We start from the raw sequence: 22,134 nt of genomic DNA, 5'->3' as shown, positions 1-22,134 counted from the left end.
CGTATATTTTTTACTTATGAAAACGTTCGTAAAAATTTAAAGTTAATGCCTTTTTAAGTAATCAAAAAATTGGAGGGCAACTAGGCCTCCTCCCTCGCTCCTTTTTTTCTCAAAATCTTCCGATTAAAACTATGAAAAAGCTATTTAGCCAAAAAAAAATTAATATGCAAATTTCGTTTTAATTATTTATGTGTGGAGAGCCAAGATCAAAACTTGCATTAATTCAAAAACATCCAGAAATTAAACAAAAAAACAATTTTTTTTTAAATGAAAGTAAGGAGCGACATTAAAACTTAAAACGAACAGAAATTACTCTGTATATGAAAGGGGATTTTCATCCTCAGCGCCCTGCTCTTTACGCTAAAGTTTTTTTTACTGTTTTAAAAAGTAGAGTTAAGAGAAAGAGTCAAACTTTAGCGTAAAGAGAGGGGAGTTGAGGAGGAAAAGCCCCTTTCATATACAGAGTAATTTCTGTTCGTTTTAATTTTTAATGTCGTTCCTTACTTTCATTTAAAAAAAACTTGTTTTTTTTGTTTAATAGCCCTACAAAGCGGGATTGAACCAAATTTTTTATACAGCCTACTGTTTGGAATACGGTCAGTCAGCCGAGTACCCCAGAACAAACCGTAGGCAATTTCCCTGGAAAATATCTAGCAAATCTTCATCCACTTTCCGGAACGACCTTGCTTCAGGGTCATATTTGGCCACTGTTGTCGCTGTACCTTCTAATATTGTAATCTTGGTTTGCAGACCTATCTTCCTATTCTTCCAAATTTTTTAAAACTGTGAAAAAACACACTGAGCCTTACACAGCTTAAACACAACAAGGTGATTAAAACCATTAGATAACTTTTTTGAAATTTTGCACCTTTAAAATTTCTGCGCCCTGAGCAGTGCCCACTCTACCCCGCCCCTAAAACTGCCCCTGAACAAGCCATAATTTGTTTCAAGTTTTTGGGGGTATCTACCTTATGAGTAAAATAAAATTTTTGATGGTGCCACTGAAACATAAAACAAATACATCATGTGCCACAATTAAAATTTATTAGAAGTATCATTGAAAACAAAACGTACCGGAATCCGTAAAATCATTTATGAGGAGTGGCCTAAGAGGGAGGAGGCAGTAATTTGACTTAGCTAAATTACTGAAGGATGCTGATTTTAAATAGTTTTCACATTTTTGGAGGTTTTGATCCCTCTAGACTGGCTAATTCACTGAGCATTCCAATGGTTGATTCTAAATCGGTTTTGGAGTATATCCCAATCCAAAGTTTCTGGGTATATTAAGTCTTTTAAACAGCTATTTACCTTAAGTTGCTTCAAACTTGTCTTTTCAACCAGTTTAAATTGTAAAAAGTGTTCTATCACTTCAAACTCTTTCACCTTTTCTTACTTAGAGTCAGATAGTCTACTAAAAACTATAAGGGCGGATCAAGAGCAAAATCTTGGGGGCGGACACTGTGACAAGGGCTCCAATAAGTAAAATCTTGGGGGAGGCCCGTTTCACAAGGGTGACAATAATTGACCAAATTGACAAAGTTATTTTAAGAAAATATTGAAAACAAAAAAATAAAAAGAAATAAAGTTGGCAGAAAATATCCTGAGGGAGGGCCTGCCCCCCCTTCGGTCCCATGGATCCCCCAAAAAAACTGTTGGGGTTATTTTTAGCCACTTTATGCTAGCTGGATGTTGAGCTAACTCAGTTTTCTTAAATAAGAAATTCAAATTGAGCATATATCACAGAGAAATATCAGCCCAGATCCTATAAAAAAGATTTATAGCCTAATTATTCAATTCTCTTTAATATTTCTCACTTTTTTAATGGAGTTGCCTGATGAAATTTGGGGGCAATGTGACAAGGTCACCAATATTGGACCAAATTGACCAGTTTATTTAAAAAATAGTGAAAATCAGAAGAAAAAAGAACACGGAATGAGGGTACCAGAAAATAAAACTGCGGGGGCCTGGGATTGCCTCTGACTCCCTTGGATCTGCCGGTGGTGGAAATTCTACTATTTTTATTTTATCTATCCATGTTAAATCAGCGACCACGTAGTTTTCACCAGCTTTCCATAATCTTTGGATATAAGGGTTACACAGAACCTAGTTCCTTTCATAAAAAAAAGCAAAAACAAGAATATGGTCTCTGCTCATTTAATTTGGGCGTATTTACGGAATTATAATAGAAAACAAGAGCTAAGAGCTCATGTGGCACTTGTGACGAGGCAAGAAGAGCTAAGAGCCAAGAGCTCATATGGTATGAGCTCTAACAAAATTCTAAGAATCAATAGATTGATTTAAAAGGAAAATCAGAGGCTTAAGGCCGGTCAGGATTTAAAATAAGAGCTGTTGGTCACGATGTCCTTCTAAATATCAAAATTCATTAAGATCCGATCACCCACTCGTGAGTTATAAATACCTAATTTTTTATAATTTTTCCTCTCCCTTTAGCCCCCAGATGGTCGAATCTAGAAAAACGACTATCAAGTCAATTTGTGCAGGTCCCTGACATGCCTACCAATTTTCATCGTCCTAGCACGTCCAGAAGCACCAAACTCGCCAAATCACTGAACCCTTCCCCCAACTCCCCCAAAGAGAGCGAATCCGGTACGGTTACGTCAATCACGTATCAAGGACATTTCCTTATTCTATCCACCAAGCTACATCCTGATTCCTCCGCTCCAAGTGTTTTCCAAGATTTCCCCCTCCAGCTCCCCCCAATGTCAAAAGATCTGGTCGGGATTTGAAATAAGAGCTCTGAGACATGAATTCCTTCTAAATATCAAAGTTCATTAAGATCTGGTCACCCTTTCGTAAGTTACAAATAAATTTTTTCCACCAAGTTTCCTCCCGATCCCTCCAATCTAAGTGTTTTCCATGATTTTAGGTTCCCCCACCCCAAACTCCCTCCAATGTCATCTGATCCAGTCGGGATTTAAAATAAGAGCTTTGAGACACGATATCCTTCTAAATATCAAATTTCATTGAGATCCTATCACCCATTCGTAAGTAAAAAATACCTCATTTTTTCTAATTTTTCAGAATTAACCCCCCCCCCCCCAACTACCCCAAAGAGAGCAGATCCGTTCCGGTTATGCCAATCATGTATCTAGGACTTGTGCTTCTTTTTCCCACCAAGTTTCATCCCGATCCCTCCACTCTTAGTGTTTTCCAAGATTTTAGGTTTCCTCCTCCCAACTCATCCCCCCCCCCATTTTCACCAGATCCGGTTGAGATTTTAAATAACAGCTCTGAGACACGATATCCTTCCAAACATCAAATTTCATTAAGATCTGATCAACCGTTCGTAAGTTAAAAATACTTCAATTTTTCTATTCTTTCCGAATTAACGGGCCCCCCACTCCCTTCCCCCCAGATGGTCCAATCAGGAAAACGACTATTTCTAATTTAATCTGGTCCGGTCCCTGATATGCCTGCCAAATTTCATCGTCCTAGTTTACCTGGAAGTGCCTAAAGTAGCAAAAACCGGGACCGACAGATCGACAGAATTTGTGATTGCTATATGTCACTTGGTTAATACCAAGTGCCATAAAAATTGCTACGAAAAAACTTTATCTGTGGGAATTGAACCTACAAGCCTTCAGCCATCATGTGTAGCCCTTACCTTAAGCCCAATACGGCACAATATACACTTTTCATTGCTATTTATTGTGAAAAACTTCCTGTTTGAGATTTCTGCGGCAACGGCAATTTTTTCAAGTAGGTTATCAATTAACAGTGTTTTTTATCCGACAATAATGATATAAGATAAGATAAGATTTATTCATCATGAAATACACATACAACATTCCATTTACTATTTTCCCAAAGGTTCTTTGACCTTTAAAGAAAGGGGAAGATATGAAGAAGCGAATGCTCAAAGTTTGATAATTGAAACTAAAACACCCTTGGTGTGTAGAGGAATTTTAAGATTCTCTATCAAAGAGAAATATGCTATGCAAGAGTTTTCATATCTTCTCTGAAATACTCTCTAATATCTTGCATGTCACATATTCTTTGGGTATTTCTATTTACAAATACTCCTTGTATTGTCTGGTGTCGATAACAAACATACAGAGAATTTATATGCGAAAAGTTTCTATGCTTTGTTTGACTTATTTTTATTATACAGGAAATATAGCGAAAAATCAGCCATAAGAATGTAGTGTTAAGATGAATCGTAAGGAAAGACATAATTCCGTAGAAATTGATCACACGGAAATATAAGAACAAAATGAGAAGAAAGGTGAAAGAGACAGAGGTAGAAAGAAATAGAGAGAGAGAAAGGGTGAGAAAGATGTTGAAACAAAATGAGAGGAGAAGTACAGGAGAGAGAGAAGAGAGAGAGAGAGAGAAAAAAAAAGAAAGAGAGTGAAAGAGATGTTGAAGCAAAATGAGAATTGGGGTAGAGGAGAAAGGAAAAGAAAGAGGGAGAGAAAGAAAGAGAGAGAAAGAAAGCAAGAGAGGGAAAGAGAAAGAGAGAGAGAGAGAGAGTTGAATACTTACAAATGGATCAAATCGATAGCGGCCCCCGTCTCTGTTGTACGGTTTAACGAAAACATCATGGACTGCGCTTCTGTAATGTGGGATGGGAGGGGCACTACGAATAAGAACTTTAGGAGAATCTGCTATTACTCGTAGATTCCTTGCATTTGCCATGGCAGCAATGAAGAGAAGGGAACTGAAAAGGCATAGAAACACTTTTGTTCAAAGCCAATCGTACATTTAAGAATTTATAGCAAGGGGAAGGAATTTTTTGACAAATCTAGAATATGTATATGTAAAAAAAACATAAAAAATCACAAGGAGAACTTTGATATTTGGGAGGAAAGGACATGACCGAAGTCCCCTTCTAATGATAATTATCATGTCAAGGTCAGTATTTGAGTGAAATATCCAATACGGTTGAGTATTAAGGATGAGTCCTAACTCAATGGGTAATAAAACGAAATGAAAAAGACATAAACTAAATGCAGTTATATTTTAATGTCGTCTTAAATTGAAAAATTGGAGATTTATGCTTGATTGAAGACTGATATTTTATTTTAGTTTTACTTATATTTTTATTTTATTTTTTTTTATTTTATATATTTTTTTTTTATTTTATTTTTTTTTTATTTTTTATAATTTATTTTATTATATTTTTATTTTATTTTATTTTTATTTTACTGATTTATTTTAGTTATGTCGTGTTTATGCACGGATCGGTGTCTGTACGAGGCTAATAAGAAATTTGTAAAATTGACACATTGTGAGTAAGAACAGGAATTTTTCCTTTTTTTCGTACGGTAAAGATCCTGTAGCAAGATCCCCGAAACGGTCACGATTCCTTTACCGAAGGAAAAAATTTAATAAAATAAAGGTAATTGTGTTCGATTCGCTGTTCAAGACTATTGAACCATGAACGGTGAACCGTTGAACACTATTCAACCACTACTCAGTGGGGGCAATTGGGGGAGTGTGGGTTCCAGTAGGTAATCACCCCCTAATTTTCGACAAAACATTTGTTTTTGGCATTTTGAGTGTAAAATACTGTTTTTCATGGAAAAAAATCGACAAAAACAAAATTCTCACCTTCTAGATATTGAAAAACTCATCCCCCTCCCAAATATTTCCGTAAATTAGTGCCGTTATTATAGTGTTTTCTTCAGAAGAGCCCATAGAACAGAGTGCTACCTAAATTTAGTCATTATTTGGAAAATAGCAGCAGGGGCATATGATTGTCGAAACCGAAGGGGGGGGGAGGAGGCAAAGTCGGAGCCAATTTTCCCGAGTGAAGTGTAAATGACCATGTAAAAGATGGTATAACACCATGAAGGCAAAGGTATATTAAAGAAAATTGATCTGTTTCTGTGGATGCTCAAGTTATGTAGGCCTTTCTTAGTTTTGACAAGATTTTTGAAGACGCCAAATTTCAACTCGGGGGAGTGGGGTAGACTGGGTTCTGCGGGCAGTAGTATCCCTCATAAAAAATCACGGCCCTGAATAGCAGTCACATTAACGAATTACAGTACAAGCTGGTAGTCTAATATTGTTTTCAAATTTTAAAGCACTACGAATTATGATTCTTTTCAAAATTAACGTAAATTTCGAAGAGTTCCAAAAATTTTCGGAAAGGTTTATTCTATGAACTGACGACGTATGCAAAATGGCTAAATATCTTCTTCCTGTGTTTATCCTATCTTGAAATACACTATTTCCTATAATCAAAAAAGATACTGAATACGGCATGGAAAATATAGTCCCTTCTGACGGCGCTGATCTTCGTTTCGTGGCCCTCTAGTCAGGAAGTACAATGTGTTAAAGCCATCCTGTGCTTTAACACACCCTTCCTGTTTATGTTCCCCATATTTCTTCAGGTATCCAGTTAGAAATGGTTCTACTCTGGCTGAGCTTACAAAGTCACGCCACTAACCCCCTTTCCAAACCAAATAACCAGCGGAACTAGGACCTGAACTCCCGTCCTCAATGACAAAGGATTTCAAGCCTAGCGTGCTGACCACTCGGCTAAGGGATTATTTCCTATAATTAATTTCCTATATATAATTATTTCCAATAATTAATATAATAGAATTTATTTATTACTTACATGGAATATATTATTTATTTTAGATTAAGTTTAAACGAAAACTCACCAAATAATTAATGTCATACTCTTGAAGTAATTCCGACTGTTCGAAGTGGAAAACTAAAACGATAGATGATTACAACTGAGTGTGCTGTAATCACAAATTAAAAGAGCAGAACCAAAGGAGTAATAAACCGACACACATGACGTGGTTTCTCTCTAGCTGTTTATATAACATGCTGAGACGACCTTGGTGTCAAGCAGTTTCATTATTATTAGATTAGATCAAAGCTAAAAAAAGGTAACTTAATTATTTCCTTTTCATTTCATGTCAATAACCTGGGAAATTACTTCTTTTTTTTATTGTTGTTTCTAGCTACTAAAATTTGAAAAAATAAACACAACCCTTAAATCACTCCAAGGATATCAAATTAATAACCCCTTTTCACCCTTTATATTCATCTACTAAAGCCTGAAAGGCTTTAGTGGATATTTGGAAATTTCATATTTAGAAGGACCTCGTAACTGAGATATCTTTTTTTTAAATTCAGATCGAATCCAGTGTCATTGGGGGTGAGTTGTGGGGGGGAGGACCGGAAATCTTGGAAAACGCTTAGAGTGGAAAGATCAGGATGAAACCTGGAGGGAAGAATAAGCACAAGTCCAAGATACGTTAGTGACAAAACCGGACCAGATCTGCTCTCTTTGAGGGAGTTGAAAAATTTCGAAATAATTCGGAAGGAAAAATTAGAAAAAAACTTAGGTATTTGTAACTTACGAAGGGGTGATCAGATCTTAATGAGATTTGATATTTAGAAGGATCTTGTGCTTCCGAGCTCTTATTTTAAATCTCCACTAGATCCAGTGGCATTGGGGTGAGTTGGAGGGGGAAACAAAATCTTGGAAAACGTGAAAATTGAGGTATCTTTATCTCGCGAATGGGTGATCGGATCTTAATGAAACTTAATTTATAGAAAGATCTTATGTCTCAGATGCTCCATTTTCAATTTGAATTGGATCCGAGGACATTTGGGGTTGGAGGGGAGAAACAGAAATCGGGGAAACCGGAAATCTCGGAAAACGCTGAGAGTGGAGAGATAGGGATGAAATTTGATGGGAAGAATAAGCACAAGTTCTAGATACGTGATTGACATAATTAGAACGGGTCCGCTCTCTTTGGGGAAGTTTGGGGGATTTCCAGTGCTTTGGCGAGTTCGGTGCTTCTAGACATGCTAGGACGATGAAAATTGAAAGACGTGTCAAGGACCTGCACAAATTAACTTGATAACAGTCGTTTTCCCGATTCGGCCATCTGGGGGGCTGGAGGGACAGGAAAAATTGAAAAAATTAGATATTTTTAACTTATGAATGGGTGATCGGATCTTAATGAAATTTGATATTAAGAAGGACCTTGTCCTTCTAAAATCCTTACCGTATCCGGTGATATTGGGGGAGTTTGAGGGGAAACGAGAAATCCTGGAAGACGCTTAGAGTGGAGAGATCGAGATGAAATTTGGTGGGAAGAATAAGCACAAGTCCTAGATACGTGATTGACATAACCAGACTGAATCTATCCTTTTGGGGGAATTGGGGGGATTAATTCGGAAAAATTAGAAAAATTGAGGTATTTTTAAATTACTAACGGGTTATCAGTTCTTAATGAAATTTGATATTTAGATTGAGCTCGTATCTCAGAGCTCATTTTAAATCCCGACCAGAGCTGGTGACATTAGGGGAGTTGGAGGGGGAAACCTACAATCTTGGAAAACACTTTCAGAGGAGAGATCAGGATGAAACTTGGTGGGTAGAATAAGAAAATATCGTAGATACGTGATTAACGTAACCAGACTGGATCCGCTCTCTTTGAGGGAGTTCGGGGGAGGGTCCAGTGCTTTGGTGAGTTCGGTGCTTCTGAACGCGCTAGGACGATGAAAATTGGTAGGCTTGTCAGGGACCTGCACAAATTGACTTGATAAAGTCGTTTTCCCCGATTCGACCATCTGGAGGGCTGAATTGAGAGGGAAAATTAGAAAAAATAGGTATTTTTAACTTACGAATGGGTGATCGGATTTTAATGAATTTTGATATTTAGAGGGACCTCGTGTCTCAGACCTCTTATTTTAAATTCCGACCGGCATTAAGCCTCTGATTTTCCTTTTAAATCAATCTATTGATTCTTAGAATTACGCTAGAGCTCATGTGATTTCGCTCATGAATTTTGATCATGTGAGCTCATATGAGCACTTAGCTCTTGTTTTTTCATTGTTTTTTGTTTTAAATAATGCAAGAAAATCCCGTGCCTCCTTCGTGGAAATTCTCTTCCCCCATGAGAAATTCCTCCATGAAAAGATCCTACCACGTAAACCCCTCCCCCTCAACCAAAAAAAAACCTTGAACATGTGTGTACATTTTCCAATAACCATTGCTATATGTCAAAGTTTGTAACTTGCGGCCCCTCTCCCGGGGATTGTGAGGGAGTAAGCTGTCCCCAAAGAAATAGTTATTAGGTTTTATGACTATGCTGAACAAAATGGCTATCTCAAAATTTTGATCTGTTGATTCTGGGAAAAAATGAGTGTGGGAGGGGGCCTAGGTGCCCTCCAGGTTTTTTGGTCACTTGAAATGGGCACTAGAACTTTTAATTTCCCTTAGGATGAGCCCTATTGCGACATTCTAGGACCACTGGGTCGATACGATCACCCCTGGGGAAAAAGCTCATTAACACATACCCGTGATCGGCCTTCTGGTAAAAATACGAAATTCCCTATTTTTGTAGATAGGAGATTGAAATCGCTACAATAGGGTTATCTAATACGTCAAATGCGATGGTGTGATTTTCATTAAGATTCAATGATTTTTAAAGGGTGTTTCCCTCTATTTTCCAAAATGAGGCAAATTTTCTCAGGCTCGTAACTTTTGATGGTAAACACTAAATTCGATAAAACTTATATATTTAAAATAAGCATAAAAATCTAATTAGAGTTTCGTTTATTATAGAGCCAGGTCGCTTCTTACTACCGTTCGTTACCACGAACTGTTGGACAAGAGTGCAAAGTTGTCTGTAATACGGAGCTCCAATTTGTATGCAACATATTCAAATGTCAAAGCCTCAAGCTGTCTCTTATCAAAGAGTTCGTGGTAACGAACTGTTTAATAACGGACGTGGTAACGATCCCGCTCAACAGTAACCGACACTCTAAAAAACGGAATTTTGATGCAAATAGATACATCAAAAGAATTGGATTTTTATGCTGATTTCAAATATATAAGTTTGATCAAGTTTAGTCCAACCCATCAAAAGTTACGAGCCTGAGAAAATGTGCCTTATTCTCGGGAAAAGGGAGAAACACTCCCTAAAAGTCGTAGAATCTTAATGGAAACTAGACCTCCGTTGCCTGTGCAACGGGAAGTGTTGCAGCAACTGTGCCCTGTTCCTTAGGGCACAGTTGCGGAGCAACAGTCTCCATTATGTCCTTCAGAGGACATTTTTCTAATGCGGCTACTCGTACTGGTACTTCTGGAGTGTATTGGAAATGATACGCGATAAAAAAAAGGTTTTTATTTTTTATCTGGAAAACTATTAGGAATTTTTACACACTTTCTGAGGAACTTTTTAATCCATTTCACGTTATAAAAATGAAATAGACATCAAAATCGAAAATCTAAGAAAATTTCAAAAAATCGGAACGAGATTGACTTTTCCGGAATTATTTCCGGGAAATCTGTAAGAGCTACGGAATTTCATGCTTCAGTTCTCAAAAACATCAATAAAAGTTCTATATGAGTTCATAATTATTTTATCTCTAAAACGTTTACTTCCGAAACTAGGGCCGTCTTAACTTGACGCCAATTCGAAGTATTATATTTCGAGACGCACATTTCGGGAATTATTTCCGGGAAATCTGAAAGAGATACGGAAATAACGTCTTATAGTTTTCTGCTTAACTTTTGATGGTCTAAGCTAGGAAAATATAAAACAAACCAAATTCACCAAAAAATTTAAATTGCCCCGAGGGCATGACAAAACTTCCAAATAGAAAAACCCAAAGAAGGAATTTTATTTCGGAGAAACTATTGTAAGCTCCAGTTGCTAGGAGATCGAGACCTGTCGAACCGCGTTGGAAAAAAATTCTAGCTGGTCCAGAACAGAAGTTACCTCTAGAACGTCGAAACTTCGGAAATTATTTCTTAGAGAACGAAGCAACTTGGTATATAGAACACTTCACTTCTTCTTGCATACTTTTCATAGCACTACTCGATAAAAATATAAGACATATCAAAATCGAAAATTTGAGAAAATTCCAAAAAAATCGGAACGAGATGGACTTTTCCGGAATTATTTCCGGGAAATCTGTAAGAGCTACGGAATTTTGTGCTCCGGTTCTCGAAGAGACAAATGAAAGTTCTACATGAGTTCAGCATAACTGTATTTCTAACAAGTTTATTTCCGAAGCTAGGGTCGTCTTAACTTGACGCCAAACATCGAACGCAGAGTTTCTAAGAAAAAACGGTTTATTTTTTTTTATGGAAAACTGTTAGAAATTTTAGGAACTTCTCTGGAACCTTTTTACTCCGTTTCACGTTTCCCTTCCCTCTGAAAAATCTCAAATTTTTAACTCTTATCACTTCGGAGCTACAGGTCGCTGATCACGGTGAAAAAAAAAAAAAGAGAAAAAAACTACGAAAGCAGTAGTGTTGCTCCGCAACACAATGACACCTTCAAATTCAGTGTAGCAGAAAACCCTACTGTGGAGGTTTCAAGCTCCTATCTGCATAAATGTGGATTTTATTTTTGCCAGAAGAAATATCACGGATGCGTGTTTATTTGTTTTTTGTTTTTTTTTTCTCAGGGATGATGGTATCAACTCAGTGGTCCTAGAATGTCACAAGATGGCTCATTCAAACAGAAATTAAAAGTTCTAGTGCCTTTTTAAGTGACCAAAGAAATTGGAGGGCATCCAGACCCCCTCCCACGCTCATTTTTTCCCAAGTCACAGGATCAAAATTATGAGACAGCCATTTTGTTCAGCATAGTCGAAAATTCCACTAACTATGTCTCTGATGACGACTTAATCCCCCACAGTCCCCAGGGGAATGGCTGCAAGCTATGGACTTTGCTCGTTGTTTACATATAGTATTTGTTATTGGAATGCATGCATGCATATATTTTCGGGTGGGGGGGACTTTCTGCTGGGAGTTTTTCAGGGGGAATTTTCTATGGGAAGGGAAGGTTCTAGGGAGTAAATTTATCAGGGAAAATTATACAGTGCAGAGATATGCAAGAATTCTTATATAAAATTCTTTTTATATCCTTGCTTTCTCTTTTCCATCTCAATTTCACGCGCGGAGTCGTTAAGAGTAATTGTCTGGTGTTAATTTTCACCAGGATCAAATTGTCTAGAGGATAAATTCATGATGAGGGAATTTCTCTGTGGAGGTGAGGTTGGATTTCCTGGCCTTATTTAAAAAACGATCAGAAAATAAATGAAAACAGGTTTTTTCTACTGAAAGTAAGGAGCGACATTAAAACTTAAAAAGAACAGAAATTATTCCGTATATGAAAGGGGGTGCCCCTTCCTCAACACCTGGCTCTTTACGCTAAAGTTTGACTCTTTCTCACAGCTCTATTTTCTAAACAATAAAAAACTTTGGCGCAAAGAGCGTGGCGTTAAGGAGGGGACAGCCCCTTTCATATACAGAATAATTTCTGTTCGTTTTAAGTTTTAGTGTCGCTCCTTACTTTCAGTAGGAAAACACTTGTTTCTTTATTTAATATTTTCACAAGTCAATAGTCCGAGTCAACATATCTAAGTTTAAAATGGTGGATTTTTCTTAAGACTTACCGCTTACGATTAAATGTCTAACTTATTATTTATTTATGGATTTAGAAAGTATTATAAAAAAAAATCTTCAAGTAGTACTTAAGAAAATATTTCTTGCTTCAATCTCGAGGAGGCTACTTCAAATTTACAAGTAGCCTACTTGGTGTTTGATATTTTTAACAGAAATGTGAAGAATACTTTTTTTGTAACTGTGGTTGAATTTTCACAGATGGTAAATAGAATTATAGGGTTTTAGAATTACAATTCCAAGATGAGGCTAACATTAAGACAAGTCTGTGGCCAAAGGAGATCTGGGTTGAAAAAACCACATGGTAAATGGTCCTTTACTTCTGGCCGATCATAGGAGACAAAAAAAAATATGAGTGAGCCACTTTGAAAATTTAAATTTCAGGATTTGCGATCAAATGAGCCCTCATCGGATTTTCTGCGATCATTCGTTCCATAATATGAAATTGGAAGAAGACACGAGGGTGACAGCATGCTCTTTAAATAAGTTAATTCTGTTACATAGAGTATAAGCAGATAAAACAATACAAAAATTAGCGAAAACAGTTAAAGGCTGACTTACAAAATTATCAAGTTCATGATCTCTTAACTATACCAGATTAAGCACTAAAAAAAAACAACATAAAAATCGTGCTCGTGCTATGAACAAGGAGCACAGAAAGCTTTACGTATTGGCTACAATTTAAAACAGTAAAGAAGCCTTGACTTTTAGAGGAAGTTATAAATATATATACCAATTATGGATCTATACGAATAGAATAATTATGTCAGTATATAACGAGACGAGTTATTTAAAGATAGTTATATAATCCAGGATATCATTCGCTCGAAATTCAGAGGAGGACTAGGAAACTCAATCCATAAGGGGATCAAAAGTTGGAACAATCGTAATGAAAAAGTTAGTAATGTTTCTTCATTTAAGAAAGTAATTAATGAATTTTCCTTAATAAGCATGATTTTTATATCTGTTTCTTTCAATTAGTTTTTCTTAGATTGAACTCTTGGGGAATTAATACAATATATGTCTGTTAACTGGACCTTTGATTTTTAGGGTTGGTGACGCTGAAGGGTAAATATGACATATTTGTTCCACTGTTTTTATTATTGTAGCGTTGTCACTGACTTGGAAAATTTTTCACTTCTTGGGGTAAAAAGTTGGTCCAACTGACTAAGTAGCCCGGGTTTTCAATCCAAATAGCAGAACAAACCCTACGATGGTTCGGGATCCTGCCTTAAATGCCTCCACATCGAACCAGAAAGATCATTGACGACGTCCGCCCTATCACTGCCGGCTGAAGCGACCCCATGATTGGGAGAAGAAGAAAATGTCCGATAGCCGATTCTGAGATAGCCCAAATTGTTCGATGAGACTGGCACACACATGCATGTACAAACACACACGCGCGCGCGTGTGTATGTGTGTGTGTGTGTGTGTGTGTGTGTGTGTGTGTGTGTGTGTGTGTGTTGCAATTTAAATAAATTAAAAGAGTGTAATTGTATCCAGGCTGTCAACAAGCATGGATCGAATTTTGCGGGAGCATTATTAAGTTTTATTTTTCAGGGCAACTTGAGGAGGTATAAAACTAAACTAAACAGCGCTGTTTGTGTCAGGATTAAAAACTGTTGGAAAGTTTCTCCAGTTTACAAATAACAAGTAAAACTATTGATTTGTAGAGGAAAAAACCGAAAAAATATAAATTTTTTTCTAAGAAAAAGATTATGCCAATACAAAACGAACAGAAGTTAGTCAAATACAAAAAAAAACAACTCCCCAACCAACTCTTTCAAAGAAAACTAAAGAGCTCTATTACACCAAAACTGAGCAGAAATAAAGTCAAATAATCTTCGAAGGGTAAAACTACCACAAATCATCATCAATAGATAAATTTATTTTTTATTTATTTTCTTTATTTCCCTCAAAAAAATGAGGAGTACGCTACAATATAATAAAAAAGAAAAAAACAACTGATAACACTTACAATCAAAACCTATCAAATATTGATCCAACACTTAAAAAAAAAAAAAAAAAAAAAAAAAAAAAAAAAAAAAAAACTCTAAATAGATTAGCCTATAAATCATGAAGAGCCAAAACTGTTACTAAAAAACGGAAATAAATTGTGGCCTAAAAGGCTAATTTTCGCCCTATCTTCAAATGTTTTATATTTTTTCTTTATACAGACTACAGGATCCTTCACATTAAGCTTTAAAACAATCTCAGTGTTACTAAAAGAAAGGGGGAAACCAAGTAAAAATTTACAAAATTTAAAATAAGCAACTTTAATGGGCGAAAGATCAGAAGGTCTGAAATTTCGGAAGAGGAGGGGCGGGAACAATACGTGAGGCAGAGCAACAGCGCTATACATACGACCAAGGACGTCCCGACGGTAAAGACCCCGAAAACGAATTAAAAGACCAAATGCCTTGCGTAGTTTCATCTGAACATGCTGAACCAGGACTGGTTTGAAATCTCTTTTCGAAGCAGCATAAGGTAATCCCAAATAGGTGACTATTGGTGACGACTGAAAAATAACACCATTGCCGCAATCGAGAGTCGCCCTGGCATTATCCTCTAAACAATTTACAACAAAAAATTGACATTTTTCAAAACTGATAGAAAGGCCCAAACCTTTTAAACAATTAATTAAAATATTAAAATTAGAAACAAGACTAGACTTGGACCGGCTTAGAAGGATAATGTCATCAGCATATGCAATGTAAGACAGATTTCGAGATAATGAAACAAACGAGCAGGAAAGAGAATTAAGGGCAGTAGCTAAACAAGAATTGAATATATAAGGAGAAATAATTCCTCCTTGTCTAATTCCTCTACCCACTTGAATTAATTTGGACTGAGACGAAGACGAACTCGGACAGATACGGATCTTTAAACCAGAATACCAAGAGCGAAGGACTCGTATGACAGCTAGGGGCAATCCAGCATGGATTAAAGTGAGCAGAGTGGATGCATGAGAAATGTTATCAAAGGCCCCTTTGATATCAATCAAGAGGGCGTATAGCGGTTGACCAGAGATTCTCGCTTCTTCAATAACTTTGCTGAAAGATGCATGGGCATGGTCACATCCCAAACCTCTCTTGAAACCAACTTGATTAGAACCAGTGTCAAGAATTTCAAGAAGATTCTTCAAACACAACTCAAACACTTTCCCAATCATAGAACCCCTAGTAATTGGCCTCCAGGAACTACAAGATGACAAGTCTTTTTTCCCGCTCTTAGGAATAGGCGTAACTATGCCAATATAGAATGACGATGGTACTAAACCAGTAGTAAGTAAAAGGTTGAAAAATGCCAGCAGAGTAACAAGAAAAGAAGAAGGAGCAAGTTTGAGGTGATTAGCAAATAAGCCATCATGATCCTTAGCCGACTGCGCCTTTAACGTTTTGATTGCTCCACGTAACATATCCTCAGAAATCCTGTAATCAGTTGAAAAATTCTTCAACCTTTCATCTAATTGCAACACAACACTGTTAGAATCGTACGAAGTCGACAACTTAGAAAAATATTTTTCCCACTCTTTTAGCGATGGTGTGGAATTAGTATCAGGCATGTTAATCCGCCTATTGCCTCGGAGAACATTCCAAAGGAGATTCTTGTCCTTGTCGTTATCAATGTTTGAAGAAGCTTCTTCTATGACCAGGTTATTATGACGACGGAGCTCTGCTTGGAATTCAGCCTTTCTCTTTTTCATTAGCAAAAAAACTGGATGCGAGTCTCTTGGCTTACCGAGGGCCCGCCATTCCCAATACGCTTGTTTAGCCGCCTTATTAGAATTTACCAAAAAAGGATTGAGGCTCCAAAAAGGTTTCTGCGCGCCCAATCTTATCCTATTAGTAGGAAAAGCTGCCGCAGCACCATACTTTAAGCAATAGATTAATTCAAAATAAAGACAATTAATAGTCAAAGAGGGATTACTATCCATTGAATCCAAACTATCAGGGATATAGACTTTATCAATTAAAGTCCCAACTCTTTCTTGGTAAAGCGGTCTAAAATTTGGATTCCAATCAACCCGATCAAAAAATTTAGGAAGCTTATTACCAGAAAAACAAACTGGGGAAGGACGAGAAGCCAAAGGGGGTATAAGGAACTGAAGCGGCATGTGGTCACTAACGGGGAAATCTTCGATTACAGTAACCACAGGCAAAGGATCACTTGGGTTAGAAGACAAAATATGATCAATATTAGTTGTACTACCACTCCAATGAATATAAGTAAAATCCTGGGACTTCGGTAAAACAGAAAAATTAGGAAGACAAGAAGATAAAATTGTACCCCTTTCATTTGCTATATTTGGATCACAGTTAAAATCACCTAAAATATAAGTACGCAAATTTGACTGTAAACTAGAGACAAAACGACTAAGATTAAAACAGCATTGAGTAAACGCATCAAAAGAAATATCATCATGGTAATCAGTCGGAAAATAACAATTAATTAAAACTACGTTTGAAAAACTACAAGCTAAAAAATTTGTATCAATTGCTAGAATAGCTGCATTAAGAGACTTGGGTATAATAGTAGCTAAACCACCGGAGGGACGTCCACCAGTCGGTGTAGCGGGAACAGCAAAAATGTCATGCTCAGTAGACAGACTAGAAAGCAGATTCAACGAATGATCAAGGAGGTGGTGTTCCTGAAGACATAATAACGATGATTTTTCATTCAAAAAACTATGAAGTACAGGTAATTTCCCTAACACACCATTTGAATTAAAGGACGTAATACAAAGTAATACATTCATTTACAAAATTTCTTTAAAATCGGACACCTAAAGCTGTAAACTGGATGATCATTCGAGCCACAACTGGCGCATTTAACTGTCGCTTGACATGGGGAGTCTTTAGTCGAAATGTGATTACCGCTACATCGGGCATATTTGAAACATTCAGATTTACACTGGTTTTGAACATGGTTAAAACTTTGACATTTAAAACAACGCCTAGGCTGAATACGATCACGTTCCACTAGGAAAATCTCATAACCGAATTTGATGCCATGTTTGATGTAAAAATGCAGGTATTCTTCTGTTTGAAAAATAACTCTTACAGTTTGCGATTTTCCTAGCCGATTAAACTCGATTATACCCGGAAAGTCCAATGCGTAGGCACTAACATCAAAATCAATGTCCACACTCCTGATAATTCCAAAAAATCGCCGAGGCTTGGAAGTTATTATGCTTTCAGGAAAATTAACCTTTAGATCACAACTGAGCTTCGATGCATCTTGACATGGTACCGATGCCATAACACTACCCTTAGTTGCTTTAACATAACGAATATTTGCACACCCTGTCTTATCAAATTCTTTCTTGCGGCAGACAGGATCCTTCAGTAGGAGAGTGGGTGGGTTTTTTATCACTATGGTCTCTAATGGCACAGTCTTTAGTGAGAGAGGCGGTCATTCATGGGGGGCACAGTGGGGGGATTAAGATCAAGATCATTGCCAGGCGTTATTTTTTCTCTAAATTAGATTCGATACGCTCAATAGAAGAAAGTGTTTTTTCAAGCTTTCGGGAATAGTCATAAACAAGTTTATCAAGCCGGACGCTGATGTCAGGCTTTAATACTGGACATTCATTAAAGCTCCGTGGGACGATTACAGGCCATATGAACTATTTCGAATCAAGTTCTACGATAAAACGCATTATGTCCGAGGCAGTAGTCTTTTCAGCTGTTTTTCCTCTCCTTTCTTGCAATCTACCAGCTTTACGACACAGACATGAGAGCAGCGTTTTTGCTACATTCAACTCCTCTAAACGATAGAATCCTGCCATTGCGTTAGATATTTCATCAACACTTATTCCTGCTTTCAACGAATCAAAAGCGAAAAATAATATCGAATTTACTATGACATGCGAAATTCCTGTCTCTGACACAAAAGTCTTATCAAAATCGCATGCATTGACTGGCTGGCTTGTGACGTCAGATATATTGTCACTTGCAATCAGTGCTGCAACAAGTACTCCAAATTCTTACTTAAATATCAAGTATTAAGTACTCATTGTTTTTTTACTTAAATATCAAGTAATAAGTACTTTCCAAATTCTTACTTAAGTATCAAATATCAAGTACTTGCCAAAATTGTACTTAAGTATTACTTCAAGTACTACTTCAAGTAATTATTCTTATATATATATATATATATATATATATATATATATATATATATATATATATATATATATATATATATATATATATATATATATATATATATATATATATATATAAATATATATATATATATAAATTTCTGATATAAAGCCCATGCTACCTTTTTTCAAAGCCATTCTGAAGGCTTATTAGCCCCTTCCCTTGCCTATAAAATGTCCCCTGTCATTCCTCTCTTGGAAATCTTGATCAAGAACCAAAATTTCCATTTTATCGTTTTTAACCGTTTCCCTTGTTCGGTTGGTACACACCCAATGAAGTCCAAGAAAATAATCTTAACCAATTTTCAACACAGCGGCTTGAAAGCAAAAGACTTTCAAAACAATTAAGTGCAGTCAAAAAACTACTGATTGGATCAGACAGATCACATGACAGGATTAACACAGTGCACGTTGAGGTGAACTTCTGGCGATTAGTGTTCAGTCAAATCTGGCACGTTTGAAAAATACACGGTTATTCTGAAACATGTGGGAATTATAAAAAAAAAATATTGAAAATATTTTTTTCCCTTGTTTGGCTGGTAAACACCCAACGAAGTCCAAAAAATAATCTGAACCAATTTTCGACACAACGGCTTGAAAGAAAAAGACTATCAAAACAATTAAGTGCAGTCAAAAAACTTCTGATTAGATCAGACAGATCCCATGACAGGATTAATACAGTGCACATAGAGTTGAACTTTTGTCGATTAGTGTTCAGTCAAATCTGGCACGTTTGAAAAAATACAGGGTTATTCTGAAACATATCGGAATGGTGGAAAAAATATTGAAAATAGAAAAATAAACTTTAGATTGGCTTTAAAACTGATAAAAGGTAATAAAGTAGTTCATTCCCTGATTCAATAAGTAAAAACCTTAGCAACAAAAAACTCAAATTTAAAAGTAAGGAGCCAAGTGAGTCAGTTGCAGATTTTTTTAATAAGAGAAATCAAAGCTCAATAATCAAAAATCAATTGATGACATGTCTCGCCCTCGGCACCTTTACAAGGAAACTGCCTCAAGTTTTCAAGTTAAATTTCAGACACGCTATGAAAATGTATAGCATCTATATCCTTTGGCTGGTTTTCACTCAAGCAAGCCGCATGCTGTGTAGTCAATTCAGATGGTCGGTAAAACTCCCTACAAACATATATTATAAAATCACGGGCCTGCAGCAAGCCCGCTGATTCAGACGCATTCCATACGGCTGGTCAAACTGCAGAATGAATGAATGAATCAATGAATGAACTTTATTATCCGTAAAAGTATAAAAAAACACAAAGTACTGAGTATTATAAATAAACAAAAACAAAAACGATAAACAGCAAGAAAAAAAAATTAAACTAACAAAAGACAACATGGACTAATAACCAGTATCAATATGAAAAAAAGGCTGCAGAGGGTCGTAAATCATCACTGGAAGACCGAATCCAAGAAGGCATATCTATTAAACCAAATCGAGCAATAATTTTTCTGTTTTGGTGCCATCTAGGAAGCCGGAGGAGGAATTTGCAATATCTGAAATAAGCCGCACGTAGAGTATGGAGATTTTTCTTACGAAACAGATGAGCCATGCCTGATAAAAACAAAAGCACAGGGGCGCAATAAGCGTTATAAATCATGCACAAACCGTTGCGGTTGTAACGGATTTTGTTGTGGGATATTCTTCCGTAAGTGACGCGTAGGTTTTTCACGGCTTGATTCACTAGGGAAAAGGTAGTGGAAAGTGTTGGACCGAAACACAGGCCAAGCCAACTAACTAAAGAAGAACATGGCAGAATTGCAGTCCCAGCAACGAATGGAGCGACCGCATAAGGGCTATTAGAACAAATATACTCGCATTTAGACGCATTAACTGACAGTCCAATCTTAGATAGTTCATTGGTTAATATATTAAAATTGGAAAGCAATCCACGGCGAGTCCGGGCAACAAGAAGAACGTCGTCTGCATATGCAACAGAAGACAAACCAATATTACCGTAAGAAACAGAACTTCTAAGGGGACGCAGGCACGATGCAAGCACAAATTTAAATATACTAGAAGACAATACGGCAGAAGTTGCAATCTATCTGCTTCTAGTAGCAGTTTTCATACCATGAAGTGGTAAAAACCATGAGACTAAGTCGAAAATCTTCTGAGAAAAAAGGAATAAAACAAGAGCTAAGAGCTCATATGGCACTTGTGACGAGGTCGGAAGAGCCAAGAGCTCATATGGCATGAGCTCTAGCAAAATTATAAGAATCAATAGATTAAGTTAAAAGAAAAATCAGAGGCTTATTGCTGGTCGGCATTTAAAACAAGAGCTCTGAGACACAAGGTCCTTTTAAATAACATAATTCATTAAGATCCAATCACCCGCTCACAAGTTAAAAACACCTCGTTTTTCTAATTTTTCCTCTCCCTTCAGCCCCTCCAGATGGTTGAATCGGGGAAATCAACTTTATCAAGTCAATTTGTGCAGGTCCCTGACACGCCTACCAACTTTCATTGTCCTAGCACGTCCAAAAGTACTGAACTCGCCAAAGCACTGGACCCCCCTAACTACCCCAAAGAGAGTGGATCCAGACCGGTTTCGTCAATCACGTATCTACGATATTTGCTTATCCGCTTTATCCGCTTTCCCCCTCCAACTCTCTCCCAATGTCACCAGAACCGGTCGGGGTTTAAAATAAGAGGTCTGAGACATGAGTTCCTTCTTAATATCAAATTCAAAATACTCACGAACAGTCATCCGCTCTTAAGTTAAAAATACCTCAATTTTTGTAATTTTTCCATATTAACACCCCCTCCAATTCCCCCAAAGAGAGCAAATCCATTTCGGTTATGTCAATCACGTATCTAGGACTTGTACTTATTCTTCCCACCAAGTTTCATCCTGATCACTCCACTCTAAGCGTTTTCCAAGATTCTCGCCCCCCCCAAATCCCCCCAATGACACTGGATCCGGTCGGGATATAAAGCATGAGACCTGAGTTACGATGTATTTCTAATATGAATTTTCTTCCGATGAAATTCAAGATCCGATAACTCCTTCGTAAGTTAAAAATACCCCATTTTTTCTAAGCTTTCAGAATTAACCCTCCCCCCAACTACCCAAAAGAGATTGAATTCGTTCTGTTTATGTCAATTACGTATCTAGGACTTGTGCTTATTTTTCCCACTAAGTTTCATCCCGATCCCCCACTCTAAGCATTTTCCAAGATTTTAGGTTTCCCCCTGCAATGTCACCTTATCCGGTCGGAGTTTAAAGTAAGAGCTCTGAGACATGATATCCTTCTAAATATCAAATTTAATTAAGATCCGATCTATTTTTTCTAAGTTAACCCACTCCCCTCCCCAGATAGTCGAATCGGGGAAACAACTATTTCAAATTTAACATGGTCTGGTCCCTGATACGCCTGCCAAATTTCATCGTCCTAGCTTATCTGGAAGTGCCTAAACTAGCAAGCCCGGGACTGACAGACCGACAGACCTACAGAATTTGCGATCACTGTATGTCACTTGGTAAATACCAAGTGTCATACAAAGTAATTTTTCTCTGGGAATGGA

At 37.0% G+C, this 22,134-nt stretch overlaps 1 protein-coding gene across 2 annotated transcripts in view; it reads right to left on the bottom strand.

The window, feature by feature from the left end:
* LOC136039552 (uncharacterized) overlaps positions 1-13,078 on the bottom strand; it is a 38,243-nt gene extending 25,165 nt beyond the window's left edge. Inside the window, exons 1-2 of one of the 2 annotated variants that reach the window (XM_065723389.1) lie at positions 12,980-13,078; positions 4,507-4,681 (exon numbers count right to left, since the gene is read on the bottom strand). In XM_065723389.1, coding sequence (XP_065579461.1) covers positions 4,507-4,681; positions 12,980-12,996 — 192 coding nt within the window. In that variant the 5' untranslated portion in view covers positions 12,997-13,078. Of the gene's footprint in view, positions 1-4,506; positions 4,682-6,635; positions 6,795-12,979 lie in introns of those variants that run through there. The other variant, XM_065723388.1, reaches the window with a different exon arrangement.
* Between the last annotated feature and the right edge of the window lie 9,056 nt (positions 13,079-22,134).

Source organism: Artemia franciscana, chromosome 19 (assembly GCF_032884065.1).
Source record: "Artemia franciscana chromosome 19, ASM3288406v1, whole genome shotgun sequence".
Lineage (NCBI taxonomy): Eukaryota > Metazoa > Arthropoda > Branchiopoda > Anostraca > Artemiidae > Artemia > Artemia franciscana.
The sequence above is the reverse complement of the archived record's forward strand: the minus strand, read 5'-3'. Positions and strand labels throughout refer to the sequence as shown.